General features: G+C 64.2%; 3 protein-coding genes across 12 annotated transcripts in view; 1 reads left to right on the top strand and 2 right to left on the bottom strand.

Moving 5' to 3' along the window:
- Positions 1-1,435: 1,435 nt before the first annotated feature.
- On the bottom strand, positions 1,436-4,315 carry C31H19orf38 (chromosome 31 C19orf38 homolog). Of its 2 annotated transcripts, XM_074930112.1 has the most exons (9): positions 3,897-4,315; positions 3,288-3,395; positions 2,875-3,174; positions 2,674-2,754; positions 2,488-2,574; positions 2,243-2,270; positions 2,075-2,118; positions 1,927-1,964; positions 1,436-1,831 (listed from the first exon to the last, which is right to left on the bottom strand). In XM_074930112.1, exons 2-9 carry the CDS (start codon positions 3,316-3,318, stop codon positions 1,715-1,717), a joined length of 726 nt encoding a protein of 241 aa, XP_074786213.1. In that variant the 5' UTR covers positions 3,319-3,395; positions 3,897-4,315; the 3' UTR covers positions 1,436-1,714. The 2 variants fall into 2 exon arrangements, with proteins under 2 accessions (XP_074786213.1, XP_074786214.1); XM_074930113.1 differs by lacking the exon at positions 2,243-2,270.
- Positions 4,316-5,361: 1,046 nt separating this feature from the next.
- Positions 5,362-8,503, top strand: TMED1 (transmembrane p24 trafficking protein 1). The gene is made up of 4 exons (XM_074929948.1): positions 5,362-5,541; positions 5,971-6,068; positions 6,148-6,349; positions 7,080-8,503. Exons 1-4 carry the CDS (start codon positions 5,383-5,385, stop codon positions 7,296-7,298), a joined length of 678 nt encoding a protein of 225 aa, XP_074786049.1. The 5' UTR covers positions 5,362-5,382; the 3' UTR covers positions 7,299-8,503.
- Positions 8,504-9,560: 1,057 nt separating this feature from the next.
- The window catches only part of DNM2 (dynamin 2), a 32,143-nt gene continuing 23,964 nt past the window's right edge, over positions 9,561-17,739 (bottom strand). For 8 of the 9 annotated variants that reach the window (XM_074930151.1, XM_074930153.1, XM_074930160.1 and 5 more), the window contains 7 exons: positions 17,258-17,371; positions 14,132-14,241; positions 13,714-13,825; positions 13,175-13,339; positions 11,944-12,176; positions 11,571-11,825; positions 9,561-11,302 (listed from right to left, as the gene is read on the bottom strand). In XM_074930151.1, the coding sequence (XP_074786252.1) occupies positions 11,233-11,302; positions 11,571-11,825; positions 11,944-12,176; positions 13,175-13,339; positions 13,714-13,825; positions 14,132-14,241; positions 17,258-17,371 (1,059 nt within the window). In that variant the 3' untranslated portion in view covers positions 9,561-11,232. Of the gene's footprint in view, positions 11,303-11,570; positions 11,826-11,943; positions 12,177-13,174; positions 13,340-13,698; positions 13,826-14,131; positions 14,242-17,257; positions 17,372-17,739 lie in introns of all 9 variants that reach the window. The other variant, XM_074930159.1, reaches the window with a different exon arrangement.

Here is a 17,739-nt window from a genome sequence, read left to right as displayed (position 1 = left end):
CCCCCCCGCCCCCGCCCCGCGCCCGCCCGGGCACGCCCCGCCCCGCCCGGACACGCCCCCCCGCCGGGACACGCCCATACGGGGGGGGGGGGGGCGGCGCGCAGCGGCCCCTGGCGGCCGGCGGCCGCGGCAACCGGGAGCGGGGATTCGGATCGGGGATTCGGATCGGGGATTCGGATTGGGGATTCGGATTGGGGATTCAGAGCGGGGAGTCGGATTGGGGATATGGGGCGGGGATTCGGATCGGGGATTCGGAGGGGATTCAGATCGGGGATACGGAGGGGGGATTCGGAGCGGGGATTCAGATTGGGGATTCGGATTGGGGATACGGAGCGGGGATTCGGAGCGGGGATACGGATTGGGGATTCGGATTGGGGAGTCGGAGCGGGGATATGGATCGGGGATTCGGATTGGGGATTCGGAGGGGGGATTCGGATTGGGGATATGGAGCGGGGATTCGGAGCGGGGATACGGATTGGGGATTCGGATTGAGGAGTCGGAGCGGAGATATGGATTGGGGATTGGGACTGGGGATTCAGAGCGGGGATTCGGACCGGGGATTCGGATTGGGGATTTATATCAGGGATTTGGATCAGTTGGATTGGGGATTCAAATCGGAGAACAGGATTGGGGATTCAGATTGGGGAACAGGAGCAGGAAACAGGAGCAGGGACCCAGAGCAGGGATTCAGATTAGGGAACGGGATTGGGCATTCGGACTGGGGATTCAGATTAGGGAATGGCAGCAGGAAATGGGAGAAGGGATTCGGATTAGGGAATGGGATCAGAATCGGGAGATCAGGATAGAGAACGAGGATTTGGATTGGGAAATGGGACTGGGATAGGGAACGGAATCAGGATCAGGAATTTGGACTGGGAACTGGAATCGGGATTGGGAAACAGGGATCAGAATCAGGGATCTGAATTGAGGAATGGGAATTGGGATCAGAGACTGGGATTGGGACCAGGACTGGGATCAGGGACTAGAATCAGGGATTCAGATTAGGGATTGTGATTGGATCCAGGAATTGGGAGAATCAGATCAGGGACCAGGATCGGGGATCAGGAAATGGGGACTGGGATGGGGGATTTGGATTGGGGATTGGGAATGGGAACAAGGATCAGGATTGGGGAAGAAGGATTAGGACGGGGATCAAGGGAACAGCATGGATCAGGATCAGGGAATGGGGTTGGGATCTGGGATCAGGGACTGGGACCAGGATCAGGGATTGGGGACTGGGATTGGGATCAGGGAATGGGGTCAGGATTGGGGCCTGTTACTGCCACTGGTACCAGGGACTGGCACTGGAGACTCTCACTGGCCCCGGGCACCACCAGCACCGGCCCCGGGCACCACCAGGCCACGCACAGGCAGACATGGCACCCACAGCACCCACAGCACCCACAGCACCCACATCCCGAACTGGCACCCGGCAACAAACACCTTTATTGTAACGGGAGCTGGCGGAGCCGCCCCGGCACAGCCCCCGCCATTCAGGGCGCCCAGGCACACCCGCGGCCTCCGCGGCGCAAAGGTGTGAGGAGGAGGAGTGGGGGGGTCCGCTGCTGGCTCCGGCGCTGAGCCACCGGCACCGTCACGGCACCTCTCCCGTACCGGGAAGCCCCTGGCACGTCCCCTGACCCGGGGGCTCCTTGTGCTCCCCGGCTCCCGGTGCCGCGGGATGCGCCAGCGGAGGTGGCGGCACGGCCGGGGCTCATGCCAAGGACCTAAAAGTGCTGAAGTGGGGTGCAGGGGGGGAAGACGCCCAGGGGTGACTCTGCGGGGACTCCGGGGACGTGCCGGTGCCGCCAGCGGCTCCCGGCAGCACGTTCTGGCGGGGTGAGAGAGTGGGGGTGAGCCGGGGTGTGCCGAGCCCCGTGCCAAGCCCATGCCGCTGCGGCAGCCCCCGAAACCGACCCCACTCACCAGGCCGTCGGCGTAGGTGCAGTTGTCATAGGAAAGCTCTGCAGAAAAGAAGAAAAAAGGGGGACGGGGATGTTTTTGGGGTGCTGGGAGCCGGGGGAAGCGGCGGCACTGGCAGCACCGCCCCAGCCCGGGGGGGGGTGGGCCGTACCGGTGGTGGGGTACCGCGATTCCGTCCAGCAAGACGCCTGCTGCCTGCAGAAAGAAAGGTGGTGGCAGCGTGCGGGCAGGGAGGAGGCAGCGGGGGCCCGACGCCGCGGCTCGGCCGGGGGTGCCGGGGCGGTTTGGGCGCGGAGGTGCCGGCGCCGGCCGCGCTCACCTCTTTGCCTGCCGTCTCCTGGCCTTGACTGGCGAGAGAAAACAGACGGGTGGGAGCGCAGCCGGGCTCAGCCGTGCCGCGGGGACCTTAAACCCGGTTCTCTCCCAAACCACCACCCCACCCCGGCACCGACCCGCCTGCCGCCCCCGTGGGGAGCTCCGAGGCACCAATCGCCGTTTGCACAGCCGGTGCTCCCCGGTTACGGGCCCCCGCCACGCCGGTGAGAGCACCCGCACCCCTCACACCTCGCCAGGCCGCCACCGCCGCCGCCGCCAGCAGCAGCAGCACCAGGCCGGCCACGCCGACGGCAACCGGGAGGAGCCAGGAGCGATCTGGAAGGGAAAAGAGGATGGGGGGTGAGGGGGTCACCGCAGGGAAAGCCCCGGCGTGGCCGTGGAGTGTCACCACCACCCCCGGCGCCGTGCCAGTACCTTGCTGCAGCGTGGTGGAGGTGGGCAGGGGGTGGCCGGTTGGGGCGACGGTGGGGGGCTGGCAGCCGGCGTCACCCGAGGCTGGGGAGAAACACGCCAGATTTGGGTCAGCAGCATTCCCCGCGCCACTGTGCCACGGTGAGGCCCTGCACAGCTGCGCGGGGCCCCCACGCACCGCCCTCCCCCGGCGTCCCACCGCACCATTCACCACGATCTCCGTGCTGAATTCTGACATCTGCCAGGCGCTGCCGTTATAGCTCTGGTACCGGCACCGGTAGCACCGGGAGGCCGGGACGGCCCCATCCAGGGTGAAATCAACCTTGTGCTGGTCCGGCTTGGCGGAGACGCTCAGCACAGGGACACCGGCACCCACCGCGAAGAGCTCAAAGGTGCTGCTGGCGTAGCTCCGCGGGGCGATGCAGCTGATCTTTGGGGAATCCCTGTCCTGTTGGAAGAAGAGCCCGAGGGGCGGCGGGGAGAGCGTCGGCGCTGCCACGGCTCCTGCGGGAGAGGGACGGGGAGCGGGGAGACAGATCCTGCCATCAAATGACCGGTGGCGGCGGCTGATTCCGGCTTGACCAACCCAAACTCAGGTGGAGGTGAGGAAAACGTACCCGTCATGAGGAGGAGAAACTCCAGCCTCATCTTCCTCCTCCTCCTCCTCGGGGATGCAGCTCAGGGACGGCCCCACTGCAGAGACCCCACGGCGCAGGAGCTCTGGGCTGAAAAGAAGAAGAATGAGGATTTTACTCAAGATGAAGTTTCATCACCCAGGAAGGAAATGACAGGGTGTCCTGAGTAGAGATCTGGGTTATTTTTTTTCCCCTATTGCACAAAAAAGGCTTTATCCACCCAATAACCAGAGTGACACCAGCTTGGCTCTGCGCAAAACCCACTCCTCTGACACGGGACGTGATTTCCTGGGGCTCACTCTCCAATTATCACAGCACAGAAAGGGCGTAAACGGGGTGTAACAAGTGGCCATCATTCTGGACTGACACCCAGCCGGGACCCTCACCCAGCCCCTTGATGGGGTCCAACAGCTTCAAACAGCTCCTCTGGTTTTTCTCTGGCACATCCAGCTCCCGACGGCGCTGCCGGCCTCAGCGGGAATCACTTCACCCGCTAATGAAAGGCAGCTGCCAGTGAGGGGCAAGAGCTGCGCGTGCGCGGTGCTTCAGCGCAGGAAGAGACAGTGAGCGCGTGGTGGCGGGGAGACGCACCTCGACAGGGCTGGCGATGCGGGAGCAAACTGCGGGGCCGTTCCCGGCGTCACCCATCTCGAGGGGTTGGGGCGGAGAGGTCAGCCTGGGGCTGGGCAGTGGTGGCGGGAGGGTGGATGCAGCCCTGCACCCCCATTCCCTGGGAGGGCGAGGGCAAGCCCCAGGGCTGAGCCAGTGCCCAGGCTGGGGAGCGGCCCCGCACCCCAACGCTGCTCCCAGAGCACACCCCAGTCTGCCCTCCGGCCCCTCAAACTCCCCCATGACATCCCAAATCTGACCCAAGGGCCCCCAAATCTGCCCCAGAAGCCCTCAAACCCTCCCCAGGGCATCCCAAATCTGCACCTAACCACACAAATTTGCCCCAGGGCCCCTCAAATCTGCACCAGCCCCCACCAAAAACTGCCCCAGGATCCCCCAGAACTTCCTCTAACCACCTAAATCTGCCCCAGGACCCCCCCAATCTGTCTCTAATCACTGAGAACTGCCCCAGGATCCCCCCAATCTGTCCCTAATCACTAAGAACTGCCCCAGGATCCCCCCAATCTGTCTCTAATCAATGAGAACTGCCCCAGGGCCCTCCCAATCTGTCCCTAATCACTAAGAACTGCCCCAGGATCCCCCCAATCTGTCCCTAATCACTGAGAACTACCCCAGGATCCCCCCAATCTGTCCCTAATCACTGAGAACTGCCCCAGGATCCCCCCAATCTGTCCCTAATCACTAAGAACTGCCCCAGGATCCCCCCAATCTGTCCCTAATCACTGAGAACTACCCCAGGATCCCCCCAATCTGTCTCTAATCACCGAGAACTGCCCCAGGATCCCCCCAATCTGTCTCTAATCACTAAGAACTGCCCCAGGATCCCCCCAATCTGTCTCTAATCACTGAGAACTGCCCCAGGGCCCTCCCAATCTGTCCCTAATCACTGAGAACTGCCCCAGGATCCCCCCAATCTGTCCCTAATCAATGAAAACTGCCCCAGGATCCCCCCAGTCTGCCCCTAACCACCTAAATCTGCCCCAGGGCTCCCCAGATCTGGCCCAGAGCCTTCCCAATTTGCCCCTAATCACTTAGATCTGCCCCAGGACACCCCAAAACCACTCGTTACCACCCAAAGATGTCCCAAGGGCCCCCCAGATCTGCCCCAAGCCCCCCAACATGCCCCAGGCCCCACTGCGGTGCATTGTGGGAGTCGTGCTCCCCTCAGGCTGAGGGGAGACGCTCGGGGGGGCGGGCACTGGTCCTGTCCGGCCAATGAGAAGTTAAAACGCGAGGCGCCGGGAAGGAGCAGCCAATCAGCGAAGAGGATTCCAGGGGGAGGCGGGGAAACGCGAGGTCCCCGGGCAGCGGGGCGGCGGAGGCGCCGCCTTGAAGCTCCGCCTCGCCGCTCCCGCCTCAGGCGCCCGCCGCAGCCACCCCCGCCGCGGGGCCCTGTCGCCGCGCGGCCGAGGGGCGGGGCCTGGCTTAAAGGCGCCGCGCGGCGGAGATGGCGGCGCCGTGGCTGTGGCTGCTGGCGCTCTGGGCCGGGCCCGCCGCCGCCTCGCCGCCGCCCGACGCCGAGGTGACGTTCGTGCTGCCCGCCGGCCGCCGGGAGTGCTTCTACCAGGGCGCGCCCGGGAACGCCTCCCTGGAGGCCGAGTACCAGGTACCGGCGGGGCCCGTACCGGAGGGGGCGGGGCCCGAGAGGAACCGGTATTGGAGGGGCGGGGCCGGTACCGGAGGGGCGGGGCCTGGGACAAGCCGCTACCAGAGGGGCGGGGCCGGTACCGGACCGGTAACGGGAGGGCTGGGCCGGTAACAGAGGGGTTGGGGCTTGGGGCGGGCCGGTAACGGGGATGCTGGTACCGGGGTGGGGGGATACCGTGAGGAGGAGTGGGAGGGGAGACCGGCACCGGGAGGGATACGGGGGGTACCGGGAGGAGGAGGGAGGCGGCGGAGAGCCGGTACCGGCCCACCCCAGGTGTTGGGGGATGTGGGGCGCGGGGAGGAGCAGAGCCCCGGTGCCGCAGCGGGCAGGAGTGGGGGGGTCCCCGGTGCCGGTGGTCCCCGGTGCCGCCATCCCCGGTTCTGGCAGGTGATCGGTGGGGCCGGGCTGGACGTCGACTTCTCCCTGGAGAGCCCCTCGGGGCTGCTGCTGGTCAGCGAGTACCGGCGCTCCGACGGGGCACACACGTGAGTCCTGCCCGCGTCCCCCCGCCCGTCCCCGCCCGTCCCCGCCCGTCCCGCTGACCCCTCTCTCCTCCCCCCGCAGCGTGGAGCCCACCGAGGCCGGTGACTACAAGCTTTGCTTCGACAACTCCTTCAGCACCATCTCGGAGAAGCTCGTGTTCTTCGAGCTCATTTTCGACAGCGCCCAGGAGGACGACGAGGAGGAGGAGGAGGAGGAAGGCGACGCCTGGGTGGAGGCGGCGGAGCCCGAGGACACGCTGGACGTCAAGATCGAGGACATCAAGGTGGGGATGAGGCTTGACAGGGTGGGGTGGGGGGGTCAGACCCGCCCCGTGAGGGAGGAGGAGCCGAACACGAGCCGGGATCATGCACCGGAGCCCGGAAAACCAACCGGATCCCGGGCGGCACCACCAGGAGCACGGTGAGGGGGCAGATCCTGCCCCCCCGCTCCAGTGACACCCCCAGAGTCCAGCGTTTGGACGTGGCAGTGCTTACGGTTGGACTCGATGGTCTTAAAAAGGTCTTTTTCAACTTAAGTTATTCCCCAGTTCTGCATCCAGCTCGGGGTCCCTCGGCACAGGAGAGACGGGGCCGTGCTGGGGGGGCCCCGACTCTGCCCCGGGGGCTGGAGCAGCCTCCTGGGAGGACGGGCCGAGAGCTGGGGGTGCTCAGCCCGGAGACGAGGAGGCTCCGGGGAGACCCGGTTGCACCTTCCCACCCCCCTGAGAGGGACGGGGAGAGACTTTTTCACCGGGCCTGGAGCTGTGGGACAAGGGGGACGGGTTTGAGCTAAAAAAAGGGAGATTTAGACTCGATCTGAGGTGGAAACTCCCCGCGCTGAGGGTGGGAGCCCCTGGCACAGGCTGCCCAGAGCGGCGGGTGATGCCCCGGGGCCGTTCAGGGGGCTCTGAGCACCTGGGCGGGGGGTGGGCTGGGGGAGCTTTGGGGTCCCCCCACCCCAACCCCATCCCGGGGATCAGCGCATCCAACCGGCCCCTCCCTTCCCACCCCCAGGAATCCATCGAGACCATGAGGAGCCGCCTGGAACGGAGCATCCAGATGCAGACGCTGCTTCGAGCCTTCGAGGCCCGCGACCGTAACCTGCAGGAGAGCAACCTGGGCCGGGTGAACTTCTGGTCGGCCGTGAACTTGGGCGTGCTGGTGGTGGTGGCTTTCCTCCAGGTCTACATGCTGAAGAGCCTCTTCGAGGACAAGAGGACGGTGCGGACGTAGACGGGGCGGGGGGACACGGGACGCTGCTGCCTGCTGGGACGGCGCCGGGGAAGGGAATGAGCTCCCCCCCCCCCCGGCTGCTGCTGCTCCCTCCCGGCGGGGATTAAACCTGCCCCAGATTTCTACCCCGGTGTCTTGGAGCCGATGAGAACCCCGGGGGAGGGAAGTTTGGGGATGAACCCCCCCCCCATATTTAATCACTGAAAGGCCTCGGATACGCGTCCCCAAGCGCTTTAGGATGGAATCGGTTTATTCTGGGCGCTGCGGGAGCCGCGGGGACGAGTCGCCGGCACCCCGAGGTGGTTTCTGGGCTCGGCCGTAGCTGGGGGCTGGACAAACTCTTGGGAATCGCCTCCGCCGGGCGGGAAACGGCCCCGGAGGAGCCGGAGCCGGGAAGGGCTTTGCTCGGTGAGAGGGTTCCCCCTTCCCGCGGTGTTTATCGCTGTGGCAGTGGCTCACCACGGGCCGGGGCCGTTCTGCCACCTCCGGGCGCCCGGGAAGGAGCCGCCGGGTCCCTCCGGCTTCGGGGGGGAACCAGGACCCAGAGCCAGGCCAGGAGCAGCATAAGGAGCCTTAAAAATGCCCAGAAAAAGGGATTTCAAGTGGCAAATGTCGCTCCTGTTGCCTGGAAATGAGGGGACGGAGCTGGGCTAGGGGAAATGGGGGTTGAACGCTCCAGAAATGGGGGTGAAACTCTCCAGAAATGGAAGCTGAACTCCCCAAAATGGGGGTGAAATGCTCCAAAAATGGGGGTTGAACGCTCTAGAAATGGGGGTGAAACTCTTCCAAAATGGGGGTTGAATGCGCCAAAATGGGGGTGAAACGCTCCAGAATGGGAGATCCAGCTCCCAGCCACCTTCCCTGGGCTCCCTCGTTAGCGACCCCCCCCGTCTGGGGATGATTCTGCTCCATCCCCCCCGCCCCGTCCTCCACCGCAGCCGCCGAGGGGCAGCACTGCCCCCCCCAGCGCCTGCGTCCCCCCCCCACCGGCCCAGCCCCCGCGCAGGATCCGGCCTCGGCTCTACGGAAAATCCCCCCAAACCATCCACACCCCCCCCGCCCGCCCCGTTTGCTCCCGTTGGGATTTTTCACTAAAACCGTTTCCTGCCCCCCCAAAACGCGGCCGAATCCGGGGAGCGCCGGCGCTACGGGGGGGGGCTGCGTGCGGGCCGGGCTCGGTTTGATGTGAATAATAAAAGATTTGGGGTTTCAAACAGCCCTCGGTGAAATCTTGGCTAAGACGGAGCTGGGACAGACGTGCCCAGTGGGGAGGGGGGCCTGGGGGAAAACCCCGTCCCCCCCCTTTTTTTATTTAAGCTCGGGAGGGGCTGAATCACCCAAGTGGCACCTCGAGAACGAGGGAACAGGGAGACCCCAAAAACCCCATTTGATGTGAGACACCCCCCCCCCAAAGCCCCATTTCATTCAAAAGCCCCATTTGAGACCCCAAAAGTTCCATCTGATGCAAGACCCCCCCCCACAACGCCCTGTTTCATTCAATGCCCCCCCAAAGCCCCATCTGAGACCCCCCCACAGCCCAGTTTGATTCAACACCCCCCCCCCCCCCCAAGCCCTGTTTGAGACCCCCCCAAAAGCCCTGGGTGATTTGAGACACCCCCCCCCAAAAGTCTGGTTTCATTTGAGACCCCCACAGCCCCATTTAGATGCGAGACACCCCCCCCCAAAAGGCCCATTTGAGACCCCCAAGGCCCTGTCTGATTCAAGACCCCCCCAAAAGCCCCATGTGATTTGAGACACCCCCCCAGAAGTCTGATTTGATCTGAGACTGCCAAAGCCCCATTTGATGCAAGACACCCCCCCCTCAGAAGCCCCATTCGATTTGAGACCCCCCCCCCCAAAGCCCCATTTGAGACCCCCCACAGCCCAGTTTGATTCAACACTCCCCCAAAAGCCCTGTTTGAGACCCCCCCCCCAAAAGCCCCGGATGATTTGAGACCCCCCCCTCCCCAAAAAAAGTCTGATTTGAGACCCCCAAAGCCCCATTTGATGCAAGACCCCCCCCCAAAAAAGCCCCGTTCGATTTGAGACCCCCCCTAAAAGTCTCATTTGATTCAAGACACCCCCCCACAAATCTCCCTTTTATTTGACACCCCCCCCTCCCACTGCAGGCAGGGGGGGTGACAAAAAGGGGGAGACTAAACCCCCCCACCCCGCCAAGCGCCGGAGATTTTCACCGCAACGTGGTTTGGTTTGGTTTTTTTTTTTTTTTTGTTTCCCTTTATTTTTTTAATTTTTTTTTTTAGTTCATTAATAGGATACAGACCGGAGGCACTTACACGTTGGCAAACGGGGGGGAGCGGAGCGGCGGGCGCCGGGGTTTGGGGGGGGGGGGGAGCGAGGAGTTGGGTGTGGAGGGGGGGGGATCCCCGAGCCACTGGCAACGGTGGCAACGGGAGAGCGGGAAGGGGCAAGCGCCCGCCGGGCCCCTCGCCCCCCCGCCCCGGGGCCAGGGAGAGGGGGGCGAGAGCTGTGCGGAGCGGGGCTGCCCCCCGCCCCCCAAAACCCGGCGGGGGGGGCCTGGCTGGAGCGTGGGCTGAAGGCCACCGGCCAGCGCGGCCGCTCGGGCTCGTTAATGGATTAATTGGGCCCCCTCGCTGCGGAGGGGGCGATTAAGGCAGCGCCGCAGCCCCGGCCCCGCGGCCGGGCTGGCCTGGAGGCTTTTAAAAACCTACATTATCGTTGAGTTGGGTTTTTCTTTTTTTGTTTTTTTGTTTTTTTTTTTTTGTCTTTTCCTTTTTTTTTTTATACAATTAATACAGTCTGTAAAAATATTTACAACTCTGCTCCCAGGCAGAGCCCGGCGGGGCGGCCGGGGGTGACACCGGGGTCCAAGGCAGAGGCTGGGGAAAGCGGGGGGAAAGCTCCCCCCAGAGCCAAACCCCCCCCCGCGGGGCAAAGCCTGGCTGGGGTGAGGGGGGGCAGCGGGGTGAAACACTCCCTCCTCCTCCTCCTCCTCCTCCTCCTCCCGGGGGGCCCCAAAAACCGCTGCCGGCGCGGGGTCGCGGTGACGACAAACCGGGAGGACGCGGAGGGGGCCGGGAGGGGCCGGTACCGTGTCCCCCCCCCCGCGTTATTCCAGTCTCTGTTCGCTGCGGGCGCCGGGTGCGGAGCGGAGGAAATACCTGAGGTTCGGTGCTGAGCCGGCGCCTGGCGCGGGGACGACTACGGGGAGAGGCTGCTCCTGCTTTGCGGCGGATTAGATTTATTAGCAAATCGCAAGTCCCATCATTTTTCCATATATAAATTTTCCTCAAAAGCTATAAAAACTGAAATATAGACTATGGTCAAGATTAGCAATCGACTTTCGGGTTTGGGAGAGAAAACCAAAAATCGCTAAGTTTTATATATAATATATTAATACAAAAATTCTGGGGGAGGGAAGAGGGGGAGGAAGAGGAGGGAAAGGTGGAAGCAAACAGGCGGGACCAGCCCCGGCGGCAGCACCGGGAGGCTCCGGGCGCAGCCAAAACCGGGCGACAGCTCGAGTCAACCCCCCCCCACCACCCCCCCGAGCACTCCCGGCCCCGCCGCGTACATTCAGGGCACCCCCCAGCACCACCAGTGTGTGCCAGAGGGTGGAGGGAGAAGTAAGGGAGGGGGGATTTCTGACAAAAAGTGCAATATTCAACCCCCCCAAAAAATATATAATCCTCCACGGTTTATCATCCGGGGGGGGGGGCACAGAGCGGGGCTGGGCACGGTAGGGGCTTCTCCGGCGCGGGCCTCTGAGCCGATGGCGGGTGGGATGGTTTTAAAAACAAGAGATTAGACGCGGGGTGTGTGGTTTGGGTTTGGTTTTTTTGTTGTGGGTTTTTTTTTTTTTCCCCCGTTTCCCCCTTCTCCCCTCCCCTCCCCAAAAAAACGGCAAAGGGAAGCGGCAGCCGCTCGGGAGTCGCTACCAGCCCCGCGGCGGTTAATCGAGCAGGGAGGGCTCGGCCGGTCGGATAATGGTGGGCCGGTTCGGCGCGGCCGGGGGTCTTCGGCTGCGGAGAGAAGGGGAACAGAGGCGTGAGCGTGGGGGGGGGCTCGAGGCCACATCCTAGCAGGATCCCCCCCTCCCTGTCCCTGCAGGACCCCCTGTCCCTGGCTGGCCGGCAGCAGACGAGCCCCCCAACCTCCGGCGTGTGCCACGGTGGGACCGGCAACCGGCACCGATCCTTCCGCAGGGAAAAAGGGGACCCTGGGGGGGCCACCGTGAGGGCCCCCCCCGCTTGGTGGCACTGGGGGACTGTGGAAACCGGGGTCTCTTACCTGGGCACGCCGGGAGGAATGCCGGGGGGGATGCGTGCCGGCCGCGACGGGATCTGAGGGGGGGCCGAGAAGGGGTCGTTATTAGCAGCGAAGATGTTCTGGGGTCCCGGGCGTGAGGGGATGGGGGGAGCGGCGAAGGAGGAGGGTCCCCCCGCAGGGATGGGGATGAGGGGGGGCCCCGGTGTCGGGCCCCGCACGGCCGGCGGTCGGCCCGGCGGCAGGACGGCAGAGGGGGGTCTGCGCTGCGGCGGGGGGCTGCGGAGAGAGAAAGTACCTCAGGGAAGGGAGCGCTGCCGAAGCTGCAGCCCCCTCCCCTCCCTTCCCCAGGGGGAAAAACAACCCCAAATCCACAAATTCCCGTCGCCAAACCCACCTGTGGCCGGTGCTGGTCTGCAGCCACGTGTCGTCCACGGGCGGCGGCACCGGCGTGGAGACGGTGCTGGTGCTGATGTCGCCGATGATGTTCAGGGCCTCCTTCAGGGCGTGGTACATGCGCAACATGTCGTCCCTGCGCTGCGCCTGGTCGGCCGACTCCTCCATCAGGCTGTTCTGGTCGGCGGAGGAGTACAGGTAGGCCAGCAGCTCCGAGTGGATGAAATCCTTGGTCTAAGGAGAAACGGCGAGCGAGGGTCAGCCCCGAGGCTGCAAACCCAGCGCAGGAGGAGGAGCTGGAGGGCCCGAAGCCGCAGGGGGCTGGGGGGCTCCTCTCCCGGCTCTGGAAGGTGCGCGGAGCCCCGGAGGATGGTTCGGCGTCTGCGGTTTGCCAGAGCTAGGGGGGAGCGAACGCCGAGACCCCGAGCACCTTCTCGGCACAAAGACATAAAAATTGAGAATCCCAAGATGACCAAATCCTGCTGTTCTGGCTCGGTGACACCTGTACCACAGCGCTCACACCGAGCACAGCCCGGGACGGCCCGGAGAAACCCAAAGTGCCCAGCCCAGAAGCTCCTGTTGCTCTGGAGGGGCTGCGGCCCCCCAGAGTTCTGCCCTCCCTCACCCCCCCAACTCAAAATCATAGAAATCACAGAACCCCAGAATCATTCAGGATGGAAAAGCCCCCCGGGATCATCGAGTCCAACTCTCAGCCCGACTCTAGAAAGTTCTCCTCTACCCCACATCCCAACGGCCCTTAAACCCCCCAGGGATGGGGACTCCCCCCCTGCCCTGGGCAGCCCATTCCAACGCCCAACAGCCCCTTCTGCACAGAAATCCTTCCTCAGAGCCAGCCTGACCCTGCCCTGGGCAGCTTGAGGCCATTCCCTCTTGTCACAGAAATCCAGAGTCACTCAGGTTGGAAAAGCCCCTCGGGATCATCGAGTCCAACCCTCAGCCCGACTCTACAAAGTTCTCCCCTACCCCACATCCCCCACAGCTCATCCCAACGGCCCTTAAACCCCCCAGGGATGGGGACTCCCCCCTCCCTGGGCAGCCTGTTCCACTCTCGGACCACTCTTGCTGGGAAACATTTTCTCCTCCTGCCCAGCCTGAGCCTCCCCTGGGGCAGTTTCCAGCCGTTCCCTCTTGTCCTGTCCCTGATCCCCTGGGAGCAGAGCCCAGCCCCAGCCTCTCTGCATTATTAGTAATTATTATTAACAGTAACTCACATTATTGATCATGAGGTGCATTATTGTCTTTGGCATGAGGTCCCGGATGGACTTGTTGATGATGCCGACGTAGGAGTCGACAAGGTTGCGGATGGTTTCCACCTGGCGCTCCAGCTGCGGGTCCATGGAGAAGGTGTTCTCCTGGGCGCCGTCCTCGTTCTCAGTCTGCTCAGGGAAAGCAGGGCACAAATTACTGCCGGGATCTGACAGCCCTGGAAAGAAACCCCTCTGCTTCACACTTAGACCCTGTCCCGTCCGCCTATTTCCATCCTACGTGGATGCTTTTTTTTTTTTTTTTGTTTTGAAACAAAGAGTTTATTTCGGAGCCCGGAACGACTTAGATCCATCGGTCGGGCGGCACAAACTAGCGCCGCGGTAGAAAATGTTCGTCCTCTTCTGCGATACCGCGGCATTTTCCAGGGTATCCGAGAACCTACTGGGCCCCAAGCCAGGAGCTCCCAAGCCCGACGGCTCCTCAGGCAGCACCCCCCGGCCAGCCCGTGCCGGGGGGGCTCGCACGAGGCAGAGCGAGTGTTTACTTGGTCTTTCTCGGGGTAAACTCCCGCCCGGAGGAAGGAGGCTTTCCAGCTGTCCACATCTTCCTGGGAGTCGCAGGCCAGCTCGATCTGCCGCAGATCTTTGTACACGTTCCTAGGGAAGAGGAGCAGAGCCGGGGGTGAGGACGGCACCGGGGAGCCCGAAATCCCTCTCGAACGTGTCTATAAATATTGGCAAGCGGCTGTTTCCTCCGGAGAAATCCTCCCCCGCCAGCTCCCAGACGCTCCCGCCTCGGAGCACGACGCCAGGGAAGGCGGACGCAGGGACCGGCGGTGACCAGGGGAAGGGCAGAGCCCCGGAGCGTGGCCGACAGCCCCCACAGCCCCCGCAGCGACACCCGGAGAGCCGAGGGACTGCGGGAGGTGCCCGGCCACGGCGGCTCCCGCTCCCAGCCCTCACCTCTGCTCCGTGTTGAAGATGGCAAAGACGTGCTTGTTGGACATAAATCCCTTCTCCACGTCCCTGATTTTCAAATTATCCAAAGGCAACATGTATTTCTTCTCCTTCTCCTGGAAAAGGGGGCGAGAGGGAGGGATGAGAACGAGCGAGCGCGGCTTCGCTGACGCTCATCAACCACCCCGGGGGGAACAAAAACCCAACCCCTGAGGACGCGGCGGGGACCAACCGGGGCTCCTGCGACCGAGCGGCGGCGATTCCCACCCGAGAAGGGCCACCAAGAGCCACTTTTGGCTCAATCCCCAGCACGCAGCTGCCCAGCTGAGGGCACAATCTGCCTCCCACCCCACACCCCCAGGAGCCTCCCCGTGAAGCAGCATCGCTGGGGATCGCGGCTCCGGCACAAGAACGGACCAGGAGTCCCCGGCGTCCCTCGGCCTTTCCGAGGACGCATCCGGCAGCGCCAAAGAAACCACCAGAGAGAGGGATTTGGTCCCTCCGGGTGCGCGGGCAGCCCTGCCTGCGCCACAGCTGCCCGCCCTCGGCTCGGGATGGGGTCGGCTCCACCGGAGCCCCAGGAATGGGCCCCCCCTCCACCCCGGGGCCTCGCCGTCTGGCACGAAGGCGGCCGCCGGTTGAGGAGGCCGCTCTGCAGCCCCGCCGAGGGGCCACCCCAGCCGAGTCGCTGCCGAAACGCCACATCTGGAATTGTTTAGAACAGCTCCAGCTCCACTTTGTCTCCAGATGCTGCGCACACGGTCCCAAAAAGTGACGTTCGCCTTTGTAGAGAGGCCACGAACCCAAAGCCTTCCCCCCCCCCCCCTCCGCCCCCCTTCCACCGCCGCCCCACACTCCTCCTCATGATTTCCTGAAAAACCCACAACTTTTTTCCAGACTGGATTCGGTTGCAAGGACTTTGCCACGTCAGAAGAGAGACAAAGCAGTTTCCTTTCGCCCATCGGGCTTCTCTCCTTATTAAAAAAAAAAACCAAAACAAAAAAAACAACCAAAACCAACCAAAAAAACGGGAGGGGGAGAAATTAAAAATAAAAGCCACCCCTGTGGATGCCGTGGGAAGCCGGAGACTCCAGCCCAGCCTGCCCAGTGTTCAGACTACCTGTTCAGGAGGGTTTAACGTTGTACAGTAGTCTGCACATTGGTTAGATCGGGTTTGGCCGAGCAGCGCCCCAGCAGCGCCCCAGCACCCCAAGGTAAGGCGGGGAGCGAGCCCGGACTCGGCCCTTTTCGGGGCAGATTAAACCGAGTTTCGCTCCGAGTGGCGGAGGCGGCGTGGTTTGGGGGTTGGTGTTTTCGCCTCGGCGCGGGGCGGGAGGGCAGAGCCGAGGGGGGAGCCCGGCCGGGCAGCGCTCCCCGCTCTTCCCCCCCACCCCTCACCTTGCAGCGGGGAGGCGAGCGGGTGGGTTGCACCCCCCCAGCACCCCCTCCCCAAAGCCCCGGGGTGCTGGGTGCCGGCTTATAGCAGCTCCCGGCGGTTCATTTTTTAACGGCGGGGGTTTGGTGGGGGGGTGGCAGGAGGGGGGCAGGGAGAGCTGGGCTTGCACAAGACAGAGCCTCATTCATCCCCGGCCGGCTGGTTCTCATTACCCGCCGCGGAGGGGCCAGACGTGCCCCCCGAGAGGCCTCTGGGCAGGAAACCGGGGGAGCACCGGCGGGCTCCGAGAGTGGTGGTGGGGGGGGAGCACGCCGGAGGGGGGGTTTATCAGCTCAACACGTTTCCTTCTCTTTTAGGAGGCAGATTTTAAAAGGGGGCTTGGGGCGGGGGGAAGTGAGGTTAAAATCCGACTCCGTGGTCGGGGAGAGACGTTCAACCTTCGCAGCTCGCTCGGAGGATAAAGGATGAACAAAGGAAGCCGGGGCTCTGCCCCCCGCGCCCCACATCCAGCTGCCGAGCGGCTCCCGGGAAATAAAAGTTGTGTTCACGTCTCTTTTTCTGACCCGCGTGCTGGGCCCTGGCGAGGCACCGAACCCCTTGTGTCCCCCCCCAAACCCCCTGGGAGGCAGCCACCCCCCCCAACCACCCCCCCCAACCCCGCCGCAGCCTCGGCTGGTGACGTAAGGGGAAGGGCGAGATCGCGGCCGATTCGCAGCCCGTGGGGGCGGAAATGGTGGAAAATCTGAAAATCTGAAAGCGGCCGAGAGCACGACGCCGCGGAGGAGATGCCGGTGCCTGCAGGGAAGGTGCCGGTCCTGCCGCCGTCCCCTTCCCGGGAGGGTTGAGCCCGAAAGAAATCGCTTTGGTTTTGAGCGGTGAAACGTGGAAAGAGCGGGGAGGGGGCAGCAGATCCCCTGAGAAATGGGTCTGGGGGCAGCAGCGGCCCCTTCCTGGACACCCAGCGGGGAGTAAGGGGGGATCTGCAGGGTCCTGGCGCACAGAAACCCCCGGAGTGGAGGGAACGGGGCCCCCTCGGCTTCCCCACGCTCAGGGGGTGGCCCTGGAGGGGGGCGGGTGGCCGGGTCCCTGCCGGGAGGGGGCCGGGGCCGTGGCCAGCTCCTGCCCACCCGGGGCCCGTTTCCCTCCAGCCTTTCCCCGCCCAGCAGCAGCAGCTCGACCCCGGGGACACAAACCCCGTCCTGCCCGAGCGCGGCTTTCGATGCAAAACCCGCGCAGCAACCCCACGGGGAATGGCCGAGGGGGGCGCTCGGGGCTCGGCGACGATCAACCGACAGTTGCACAGGGTTAAAGACCGAGATTTGCTGTACCCACAGCCAAGCGTTGGGGGTTTCCCTGGCCCCAGGGCCAGAACGAGCGGGGTGAGGGGGCTGGGAGGGGGCAAGGAGGTCCCCGATCCCTCCTGGAGGTCCGGCCACCCCCCAGGCTGGGCCGGGCGCCTGGATCCCGCAGGCCCTCCAGCGTCTCCCGGTTTATCTGTGTTTACCCGATCCCGAGTGTCTGGAGACGGGGAATTTGCTGGCAGGGACTGTGCGGTGTCGGCAGGGCACCCTCCAGAGGAGACCCACGCTCCTGCACGCCGCCGGACGGACAGACAGCGCTCATTAATCCCCCGGTTCTAGTTCTGTCCCCCCACCCAGCCCCGGGGTCTCCTCAGAGCCCCCCAAGTGGCAGAGCCTCCCCCCAAAACCCCCTCCTGCCCCCCTCGGCGCACGTACCTCCTCATCCTTGTACCAGGACAACGACTCAGCCGTCAGCACGAACCAGTACTCCTTGGAGCCTCCCTTCATGATGCTGATGTTGTTGATGGTCAGCCAGCCCCTGCGGATCACCTGGAGGCAGAGGAGCGGTGGGGGGGGGCGGGGGGAGGAAGGAAGACGAGGTTACAGGCTACCGTGGGGTCCCCGGGGCAGATCCCCTGACGGAGAGCAAGGCCAAGTGCCCCTCAGCTCAGAAGCCCACCTCGAACCTTCACAGAAAGCCTCAGCAGACCCTCGCCCAGGCAGATTTCCAGAGCCCCCCTCTCAAAGGCAGCAGCAGGGGCGGGGGGACGCCTGGAGCTCTCCCAGCTCCCGCAGCGAGAAAAGCAGCGAGGCCCCGGCCAGGCCGGCGGCACGGTCAGACCCAGACCCGGCGCCACGGGAACTCCACGGGGCAGCCAGCAGCAGCCCGGGCAGGAGGAGGGGGGGGAGCAGAAGCT

Source organism: Athene noctua, chromosome 31, assembly GCF_965140245.1.
Source record: "Athene noctua chromosome 31, bAthNoc1.hap1.1, whole genome shotgun sequence".
NCBI classification, from domain to species: domain Eukaryota; kingdom Metazoa; phylum Chordata; class Aves; order Strigiformes; family Strigidae; genus Athene; species Athene noctua.
Note: the sequence above shows the minus strand (reverse complement) of the source record. Positions and strands in the feature narration are given on the sequence as shown.